Below are 11,265 nucleotides of genomic sequence, written 5' to 3'. Positions count from 1 at the left end.
AGTCTACAAATCAACATCAAACTTGGAACAATAAATTATGCGTCTCTACGTACTTCAAATAATATTTAAAATCTCACGGACGAAGCAACAAAGGAAGGAACAACACGAACAAACCCACGATTACGACATCAAACCAATAGCGTTCCAGTCCAAATGCACTTGTCAACTGAAATAATGACAAAATGGAGTAATAACGAATAGGTCCCTAATTTCTGACGCAATCGTAAGTAGTAACGTAATTTGTAGTTTTCTCCCTACGTTCCTATATGCCTCCGGCAAAATAGAATACATACAACTTTGTTTATTTATTTATTTATTTTGTCTTGTAAATGCACTTACTCAAACATGTCACCACCTTTTTCAAATGTCAATTGCTATTGAATTTAAATATTTTTTATATTTTTATTTTCAGCTCATTTTCAACACTTGAATATAATCAAAAACCAATCGAATGTTGAACTAATCATCAACAAATCTTGCTAATTTATTTTAAAAAATTTTCCACTCCTAATTTAGGCACTGTTTGATATTTAAGTACTGTAATTTTTAAGTATAATAAAAAATTATAATTGTGAAATAAAATTAATAGTATAACAAATATAATTTTAACAAAATTAATAAATATATAATAATTTTTTCATATATAAATACAAAATTAACTTAATTTAACTTTCAAACTATAATAATTAGTTTTCATCAATTATTTATATTACTATAGTTTTTAAAATATAATTACTCAACTTTAATTCCAAATAGAACTTTAAAGACTCCCGATCCTTCATCTGATGTAGAAGTCATAAAAGTATAAACTAAATAGATTTAGATTTGTGATTTAGGTAAAAATCGAGGATTCAAATGTCATTACGACAAAACGAAATCTGCCGTACGTACCTTTCAATTGGCCAGCTGTCCAGCACGTGAAAAAAACTACTTCCTCGCTGAATTATACCCGCTGCCTCTCCTTCTAATAGCGGGCTTAGTACCGATTAGCAGCCGGTGCTTTTCTGAAAGTTTAAATAACCGTGGGATGTTGTTACTCGGAAACTTCTTTTGCTCATTATCTTAATCCTTCTATTGTATTTTATTTTAATTCAACTAATTCCACAAACCAAACGAAGTTAATCAGATTAAAGAATTATGCTATAAAGGAAACTAGACAGCGACACGCCTATGCAGCGGCCACTTGGTGGGCATAGCACTGGACGCAGAAACCTCGATGTGTGTGTGAGTGTGAGAGAGAGACTTGGTTCTACGTTTTTCATTGAAATTTTCTCTCGTTTCCTCTCGTTTCCTCTCGTTTTTTTCTTGACCTCCAAACAAAAACAGAATTGATTTTTGTTAGATTTTGGAATGGGGAAAGGAGGCGAAGACTACGGGCTACGGAAAGTTATAAGTGAAGCAAAAACGAGCGAGGATCGCGAGATCTTCCCGGCTTGGGCGAAATCAGTCGACGAATGCGAAAAGCATTATGGAGTGAGAAAAAGATTTGGTTTGAAATCCGCGGAGGTGGAACGACGCCGTAAGATCTACGGATTGAATGAACTCGAGAAGCACGAGGGGCCGTCAATCTGGAGCTTGATCCTCGAACAATTCAACGATACGCTCGTTCGGATTTTACTCGGCGCGGCCGTTATCTCGTTCGTCTTAGCATGGTACGACGGCGAGGAAGGCGGGGAGAAGGAGATAACGGCGTTCGTGGAGCCGTTAGTGATTTTCATGATTCTAATCCTCAACGCTATCGTCGGCGTTTGGCAAGAGAACAACGCCGAGAAGGCTCTAGAAGCTTTGAAAGAGATCCAGTCAGAGCACGCCGCGGTGATTCGCGACGGCGGTAAAATTCCGAAATTGCCCGCGAAGGAGCTTGTGCCGGGAGATATTGTTGAGCTTAAGGTTGGCGATAGAGTGCCGGCTGATATGCGAGTTGTGGAGTTGATTAGTTCGACTCTGAGAGTGGAACAAGGTTCGTTGACCGGAGAGAGTGAGGCAGTTAACAAAACGAACAAGATCGTCCCTTTAGATACGGATATTCAAGGGAAAAAATGTATGCTTTTTGCTGGGACCACTATTGTGAATGGGAATTGTGTGTGCTTGGTTACGCAGATTGGAATGGAGACTGAGATTGGGAAAGTGCATAACCAAATTTATGTTGCTTCGCAGAGCGAAGAGGATACTCCGTTGAAGAAGAAACTGAATGATTTTGGGGAGGTTTTGACGAAGATGATTGGAATTATTTGTGTTTTCGTATGGTTAATTAATTTTAAGTATTTTCTAAGTTGGCAGAATGTTGATGGGTGGCCGAGGAATTTCAAGTTTTCGTTTGAGAAATGTACGTATTACTTGAAAATTGCTGTTGCATTGGCTGTGGCTGCAATTCCCGAAGGGTTACCTGCTGTGATTACCACTTGTTTAGCGCTCGGTACTCGTAAAATGGCTCAAAAGAATGCCCTTGTGAGGAAACTGCCGAGTGTTGAGACATTGGGTTGTACGACTGTGATTTGTTCTGATAAGACTGGTACTTTGACTACGAATCAGATGGCAGTGGCAAAACTTGTAGCAGTGGGTGGTGGAGTGGATAAGTTGCGAAGTTTTAACGTTGATGGGACCACTTATAGTCCTTATGACGGAAAGATACATGATTGGACCCCTGGTCGATTGGATGCTAATCTTCAAATGATTGCCAAAATAGCTGCTGTGTGTAATGATGCCGGTATTGTACATTCAGAGAATAAGTATGTTTCTCATGGAATGCCTACTGAGGCAGCTCTTAAGGTGAGACTGTTATGTTTTGGATCTTTCTGCAGAAGCATTTTTGTTATTTTGTTATATAGTGCTTTTGAAGTTTATGCTCATGCATGTGATCAATTTTGAATCATTTTTTGGTTAATGTGATTTAGTGAGCATGCATTTGCTACAAAAAAGTAGTTTTTTGCCCCTGTTTAATGAATTTGATTTACTGTGTTTCTTTATTCATGTACATATGCTATACGATATCAAAGGTAATAATTGTTCCAATTGTTTCTCTTAGCCTTGTTTTTTCCTTTTGCTCTTGAGTACATAGTGAACTTCCACTTTTCAGATGCAATTTGAAGAATATGTGTTTGCTATATATGGTAATTTATTTTGTTTCTCTATTGGAGTTGATCCATAGTATTTAAGAAATGGTAGGTGCTTTGGAATCTTGATTGGATTCGTGCTCTTGTCAATTCAGGTTCTAGTTGAGAAAATGGGGCTTCCCGAAGGATCTAGAGATTACGAATCAAGAATTGGTGATGAAATTCTAAGTATGTTAAACCATGATATAATTCCATTTTTTCACCTAACTTTCCCTTGCTATTAAAACTTTTGAAGCTAGAAAATTTACATGCTTTTATTTCATGTTTAATGTTATTAAGGTTGCTGCCGAATGTGGAACGAATATGAACGTCGAATTGCTACTCTTGAGTTTGATCGTGATAGGAAGTCCATGGGTGTTATTGTCAACTCCCGGTCAGGGAAAAGATCATTGTTCGTCAAGGTGCTCTTTCCCTATCGCACCCATCTTTCTCTCTCTCTATCTGCTTGCTCCATTCTTAAATGAGGGTCAATAAAAAAAAATGTAACAGTATTTCCAAATATAGATGTCCCAATAGCACTATATCTATTAGCTTATTCCAGTTCTTATAATGGCACACGGTTTTGCATTTTCATTTTTTTCATTTTTTTCATTTTTTTCATTCATGGTTAAAGCAAAAATCAGAAACAATGGAAGGTTGCCAAAGTTTAAGACCACAACATTGATTCTGTCTACCAAAGTTAATTTTGGTTGTTTGTGATACTTCTTTGACCCCTTGTGAAATTGTGTCATTGGTAGTCTATGAACTCATGACTTCAATTCATTTTATATGTGGTCCTAGTTTTTCTTAGTTGTTTATGGAATTTATGTTTCATTCATCCCTGCCCGTATTATTGGAACTTTATGCCTCCTTGTGAAATCAACAAGACATAAATGGTCCAGTAAAGGAGGACTTTCCTCTACAACAATGATGATGCATTTGTACAAAATTCTATAGAGTTCTTACATGAAGTGCTGATGTGGCAGGGTGCTGTAGAGAATGTATTGGAGAGGAGCACCAAGATGCAGTTGCTTGATGGTTCAGTTGTACCAGTAGATCATAAGTCAAGGAACCTCATCTTAGATGCACTTCATGAAATGTCAACTGGTGCATTACGATGCTTGGGTTTTGCATACAAAGATAAGCTACCTGATTTTGAAACCTATGATGGCAATGAAGATCATCCAGCTCATACACTTCTACTTAATCCATCGAACTACGCATCAATGGAGTGCGGGCTTACTTTTGTTGGCTTGGTTGGACTGAGGGTGAGTAGTAATATATCTAGTTTCTAAATTGTTCTATTAGTAATTTGATTATATTCTAAATCTTCACAGGATCCTCCTCGTAATGAGGTTCATCAAGCAATTGAGGACTGTAGAGCAGCTGGAATTCGTGTTATGGTTATTACAGGAGATAACAAGAACACAGCAGAAGCCATATGTCGTGAAATAGGTGTATTTGAATGTAATGAAGACATTAGTTTGAAAAGTTTGACAGGCAAAGAGTTCATGGAGATGCATGATAAGAAAGCCCATTTAAGACAAAGCGGTGGGCTTTTGTTTTCTAGGGCTGAACCAAGGCACAAGCAAGAGATAGTGAGACTGCTTAAAGAAGATGGGGAGGTAGTTGCCATGACTGGCGATGGAGTAAATGATGCTCCTGCTCTGAAACTGGCTGATATTGGAATTGCCATGGGGATTGCTGGAACCGAGGTAGTTTATCTTTTTCCCTAATTTTTCAGACAAACTTCATGTTATATTACTTTCTAAGCACCCCTCATTTGAGTACAACAAACAAATCAGTGGGAAAATTGCATTGCTATATAATTTTGGAGATTTATGTAAGATCTAGAAGTAGAAGTAATTAAAGAAATTCTTTTTCAATTGGTTGGATAACATGTTATTTCAGTTAACCTGGAATGGTACAAACTATGTAACCTGACGTATGTTGCCTATTATGAAGTGGTTTGAGCAGGGACTTAGCGGGAATGATGGACATTGATGATTACTCTGTTTTATAGAGTTTTACTCTATAGTTTGAACTTTTATTTTTCCCTACTTTTTTCCCCATTGATTCTCATCATTTCTCTGCATCCAGGTTGCAAAGGAAGCTTCCGACATGGTATTGGCAGATGATGATTTTAGTACCATTGTTTCTGCTGTTGGTGAGGGCAGATCCATTTACAACAACATGAAGGCTTTTATCAGGTTGGTTGGTTCTTCTTTTTCCCTTTTCCTAAGTAGTCCCCTCAAATTATTAGTTGTTTTTGTTGTGCAACAGTAATGGACATATTTATTGATTTGTGGCTGTTATATTCTTTGAAAAATAATGTTGAAATAATGAAAATAACCAGATTGTTGGAGTAATAAAAATTCACTTTCTCTGGAAAGTAATGCCGACATGATGTTTTCTTTTTAGAATAACCAAATCAGCTCTTTAAGCTTGGCAGCAACTAATAATTGATCTAAAGAGTCATAGACTGAAGAACGATACCCAAAATACCGGTCTTTGAAACATTTATGGGTAAAAGAAGCCAATCTAGTAAATACTCAGCTGAGTGACCCCAATGAGTTATGATCAAGATTTGGTTAGTTTAGCTGACTCCACCAAATAGGTGACTGATATAATGACTGCATCATTTGGATGATGACGTTTACAGAGCCCGGCTTTGTAGTTCTGTACAAACAACACCCTAGACTGCTAATATCATGTTATTCCAGTCATATATAACCACTTTGGAAGAGATTGTCAGCCGAGTTTAACTATTAAACCTTGATTATTACATTTTATTACTCCTGGAATTCCGTCCTAGGTTCTAATGCATGAGTTTGTGCTAAGTGAGTTTTTAACACCTATCTCAGGTACATGATATCTTCAAACATCGGTGAGGTCGCCTCTATATTCTTTACAGCAGCTTTAGGTATACCTGAAGGCCTGATACCTGTCCAGCTTCTGTGGGTCAATCTTGTTACGGATGGACCTCCTGCAACAGCATTGGGATTCAATCCTCCAGATAAAGACATAATGAAGAAACCCCCTCGTCGGAGTGATGACTCTCTAATTTCTGCTTGGATTTTATTCCGCTATCTGGTATTGTCTTATCTGTTGTTTCCTGCATGTTTTAAGTGATTTAACTCTTAACATTAGAACATTAAACGATCTCTACTGTTTACTTGCATCTGTAACTCGTGTATTTCTACTCTTTACAGGTTATCGGGCTGTATGTTGGAATAGCAACGGTTGGTGTTTTCATCATTTGGTATACACATGGTTCTTTCTTGGGCATCAATCTCATTGGCGACGGTCACAGCCTTGTCACATACTCCCAGCTCACTAACTGGGGCCAGTGCCCATCCTGGGGGAATTTTACCGTTTCTCCCTTCACAGCTGGTAATCAGGTTTTCACATTCAATGATAACCCTTGTGATTATTTCCATGGCGGCAAAGTAAAAGCAATGACACTTTCTCTTTCTGTGCTGGTCGCCATTGAAATGTTTAACTCCCTCAATGCCCTCTCTGAGGATGGAAGCCTATTGACAATGCCCCCATGGGTCAACCCTTGGCTCCTTTTGGCTATGTCCGTCTCCTTTGGCCTACACTTCTTGATCCTCTACGTGCCGTTCCTAGCTCAAATTTTTGGTATCGTGCCCTTAAGCTTTAACGAATGGCTCTTGGTATTGGCCATTGCATTCCCTGTGGTATTGATCGATGAGGTTCTAAAGTTTGTCGGCAGATGTACAAATGGATCTCAAACATCAAGAAGAAAATCTTCAAAACCAAAATCAGAGTGAGTGACCGGCAAATGAAGTGCCATCAATTGGTTAGTACCATTCCAATGGTCCTCTCGCACATTACATTGCTTGAATCATATTTTTTGTTTTTTTCCCATCGATGACCCTCTGCAAGTTTTACAATGAGGGATAGGCCGGATGGTATCATAGTATGGACTGAATTACTGGCTTAGGTTGTTTCTTTTAGCCCTCCATTTTAGTTATCTAATCTCATACAGGTTTTGTCAAAGGACTCAAAACCACATATTTTACTAATGGGAATTGCAATTGAATGAAAGTAAAACTTCTTTTGGTTGGATGAGTTATTGATTGAGCAAAACCCACGTAAGGAAGTTCAACGTCACCGTTTTAGAATTTTTGAGAGTTGTTCCACAAATGGTACCAGCGCTAATGTTAATGTGTCCTCTGTTTCTGGCAAAAGGGAAGGCAATTGAGAGATGTGATATGAATATGATTAGTGAAAAGCGAGTACGCGTGAAGAAAGCTTGCTTAGTTGGTGACCAAATGAACACAGCTGTACCAGCAATAATATAAGTAATTTATAATAATGGTGATCGCAGATAAGATATGTTGTCACGATCTGTCGGTCCTGACTTTTCTTAACTACTTGCAAATTTTTTAATAATAATAATAATAAAGATTTCAAACTTAATTATCAAAATATTCAGCCACGCCATGACACTATTAAAATTTTGAAAGGTTAACTCATATCATTTTATTGTGTACTACTTTTGATGTTATAACTTTAGAACCCACCCAAGAGAAAAAAGAAACTGTAGTTTAATCAATCGCGTCTCGCGCTAATAAAGTATGAGTAGGAGTGGAAGACATTCGTATCTAAATTTAAGCCAAATTTTAGTTTCAGTTGTAAAGAAGCGGCATTCCATCGGCTTCAATAAGGCGTGAGTTAATTAAAAGAAAAACTTATATTTGAATTCACACTCTTTATATATGTCTGTGTATAAAATTAACTTAGCTTTGAAATCATAACAATAATTATTTATGAAATACTTCAGTGATGTAATTTAAGCTACAGCCAAACCATAATATATAAAACATGAAGTCACTTAAGACACATTATTCGTACTTGTTTGATTTCCTTTGCATTGATTTTTGCTTCCTACAATTTTGCTCATTAGTTGGTTGTTTTACCATCATGGATTAAGAGTTTGGACCACCCCAGCTATATTAGTGATTTAGCACATCTAATTTCTCTTTCAATATATTCAAATGGCATGATCCACGCAATTAAAACTTCTTCCTGTGAGTGTTAATTGAAAATTGATCAACTATTAACAACACTTGTTATTAACATTACCAAAATCTAAACGATGAAAATTTCATTAGCTCTACCAGAAATAGCAAAGCTGACACAATTCATCTGCCCTTGATAAGGGTTCAATCAGTGATGACCTGGGATTTTAAAGCTATTATGTGTTGGTAATCTTTAAAAGATCAGCAAATTCTGGGGTGTTTGAATAAGTCTGATGCTTATGAAATATAAGGCAACTAAGTTGCATACAGATAATCTAAAAATTATAGATAATGTAACCGAGGAAGACCCGAAAATAACAGTATCAAGATCAAGAAGATTTATTGCTCACAATTTTAAATAATAACAACTCTACAGCACAAGAAATAAGTTACCATTTTTATTTTTATTTTTATTTTTTTACCTTTCGAGCGGTCAGCTGGAGTCAATTTAGAATAGTACGTTTGCCATAAATGATTGAAGTGATATTCATAACATGTGACGACAGAATAATGATACCAACAAAAGTATCTGTAACCGTATGCAGTAAGGTTTTTGTGTGATTTGATACCTTGTCGATGTGTGAATGTACTTCACATCTTTAGTCACTTTAACTTCAAATAATAATTAAGAGCAAAGGATCAGTGAATGAGATTTCGGATAATTTTTAGTTTCCTCCCCTCAGTTTTTGGCTTGTTATACTTAGATGGCGAAAATTCGTTTATTAGTGAAAAACTCCCTGCAGTCAGTTAATTTCGTGCTTGACTGTTAGTTGACATTAGAAAGATAAAAATGCCCCTTGTTGGATTTTCAATATATATATTTTTCTTTCCTTCAAGCTTCCTATTTCTCTTTCTTCAAGTTCCGTGTACAGCTATGTGTTAGAATCAAATCGAAACCTTTGTCATATGCAAACCAGTCCAGTGCCCAATCTTTATGTGAAATAAAGGAACAATAGCCACCGCACCTTGTGTTTTGATCTGAGTTTTGTCAACGTCTTATACCTTCGGATTGTTTTGGGGAAGCCAATTATAATAGGTCAGTGTCGAATTCAAGTCTTGTTTGGGTTCATTTGGAGTGCATTTATGCTGCCTTTACTAAAAAATGTAGAATGTGTTTTTTGATAGTTGGTCGTACTCGAGTATTTGTTGTGGGTTTATTTACAGTAAAGAAGCCTAATTTTTTTTTTTTGGGGGAGGGGGGAGAGGAAAGAAAAAAAAGTTGGTGAGTTTATTAAGCTATGATTTTCTTGAAGCTTAAATGACGATGGATTAAATGGGTTTGATGTTGGTGCTAAATCAGAGCTTGATTTCAACTTAAATGGGTTAAAAAATTGATTTTTTTATTCTTAGTTTTATTTTTATGTCTAGTGATGCTCCTGATGTATTTGAAGAGCACTACCTTCAAAATTGTTACACAAGTAAACTAATTGATGCCGAACTTTGCTGAGCTAAAGTGGGTTTAATGTTAGTTGATGATGATGCATGCAAACAATTTTAAGCTGCCTTTCACCTGAGACACCATGATGTGGAGTTTTCTATTTGATTTTATTTTAATTTGCCTGATCTTGAAATTTTTGTGGAGTTTTCTATTTTTTTTTTTTTTTGCCTGTATTTGATAAAGATTATGTGCATCATACATTGCTCTGTAGAGCATAACTTCATTCATTGCTTATAGATGTTGTGGATTGTGTCACAAGTGTTGATGGATGTGTAAGATGTAGTTCCCAGCATCTTGAAAGTGGTATAGCTGCAAAGATTGTCCTGTGCCAGTCCAACGCCTGTCATAATGCTGAGATTTTAATTCCAATTCACATTAGTTTTTTTTTTTTTAAATGTAGTCAATAATCATTGGTATATGTTTAATATCATTTTTCATTTTGATTGTTTGTTTTTTTACTTCTAGAAACCAAGATAGCTTACCCAAGAATGAAACCACTTAACCCATAGCATCCAGCAATGAAGCAGATCAACTAAAGGTGCATTGACAACCAAAGCATTGAAGCATAATCTAATCCCACCAACTAATATTTGAAGGGATTGATTTGATGATATAACACATTTTGATAGGCAAAAATAGAAAGGCGGATATATCATCTTCTTCTCAGACTATGTATAGGTTTGAGTTTTTTCTTATTTTGATTTTTTTGTATATGAAAAATTCATGTTGCCAAAGACAAGTAATATCGCAAGCTTGCTATTCCTGCAGACTGGACATGAGTTGCGAGGAGCCTATTGTGTGTAGCTATATTACCTGCTTTGTGAATGTTGTTAATTCTGGCTATAACTACTACTGTTTAAATTATTTGATACTGAAATGCAATATTTGGTTTTATATTCAATTTAAGCTTCACTTCTCAGTTGTGCTAAATTCAATTGAATTCATATTTGAGTGGAATATTATGTTTGTTAGTACTGTAGTTACGGCATTAGACCCGTGGTGGATTAAAATAAGCTATTAATTACTTTGGTGGCATTAAATCTTAATTTGTTTGTTTGTAGTGTGGCTACTGTTAAGGGCACACCGCTGCAGTTTAGAACCTATTGGTTGCTGTTAGTTTTCATTAGTTTGCTTTTGTCTGATTCATCCAACATTCTAGCATTCCATTGAAAGACTTTGGAAGGCAACAGTTTAACGTTCATTTTTTTTCTTTTTATTTGGTTTTATTTGTAAATTTTAAATGTTAAATTAAGGGAAAATTATTGTATTATTTTTTTGATATAGTTGTAAATAACATACGTCGTGAGGGTAGTTTCGTCAAATTTTGTAGCAGTGATTTTGGAGCAGATGCTTTAATTAAGGTTTGAGGCATGTCACTATGTCAGGCATGCCAAAAGCTGTCAATGGCAATATTGTATTTTAAATGTGAACTTACAGTCAAGCAAAAAAGTAACTGACGGCAGGGGGGTTTTCACTAATAAACACATCTTCGCCATCTATCTGCAAATATGTCAAACCTTAGGGGAGGTATCTAACAATTACCCATGAGATTTCTTATCTCTGTTTATTTATTTATTTTAGAGAAACTCATATAATTTAGAATTTTCTATTACGCAGGTAAAAAATAATCGAACAAATTTTTTTATTTTAATAGCAATAATGTTGATAGGGAAAATTGATATTCACA

General features: G+C 36.0%; 1 protein-coding gene across 2 annotated transcripts; it reads left to right on the top strand.

The window, feature by feature from the left end:
• The first annotated feature begins 1,023 nt into the window (after positions 1 to 1,023).
• LOC102611583 (calcium-transporting ATPase 4, endoplasmic reticulum-type-like) lies at positions 1,024 to 7,184 on the top strand. 2 transcript variants are annotated; one of them, XM_006480648.4, is made up of 8 exons: positions 1,024 to 2,769; positions 3,209 to 3,281; positions 3,393 to 3,514; positions 4,079 to 4,360; positions 4,430 to 4,807; positions 5,193 to 5,302; positions 5,957 to 6,185; positions 6,305 to 7,184. In XM_006480648.4, exons 1-8 carry the CDS (start codon positions 1,351 to 1,353, stop codon positions 6,884 to 6,886), a joined length of 3,195 nt encoding a protein of 1,064 aa, XP_006480711.1. In that variant the 5' UTR covers positions 1,024 to 1,350; the 3' UTR covers positions 6,887 to 7,184. The 2 variants fall into 2 exon arrangements, with proteins under 2 accessions (XP_006480711.1, XP_052299224.1); XM_052443264.1 differs by lacking the exons at positions 3,209 to 3,281; positions 3,393 to 3,514.
• Positions 7,185 to 11,265: the final 4,081 nt, after the last annotated feature.

The sequence above is a fragment of the Citrus sinensis genome, chromosome 6, assembly GCF_022201045.2.
Source record: "Citrus sinensis cultivar Valencia sweet orange chromosome 6, DVS_A1.0, whole genome shotgun sequence".
In the NCBI taxonomy this organism is placed as follows: domain Eukaryota; kingdom Viridiplantae; phylum Streptophyta; class Magnoliopsida; order Sapindales; family Rutaceae; genus Citrus; species Citrus sinensis.
The sequence above is the reverse complement of the archived record's forward strand: the minus strand, read 5'-3'. Positions and strand labels throughout refer to the sequence as shown.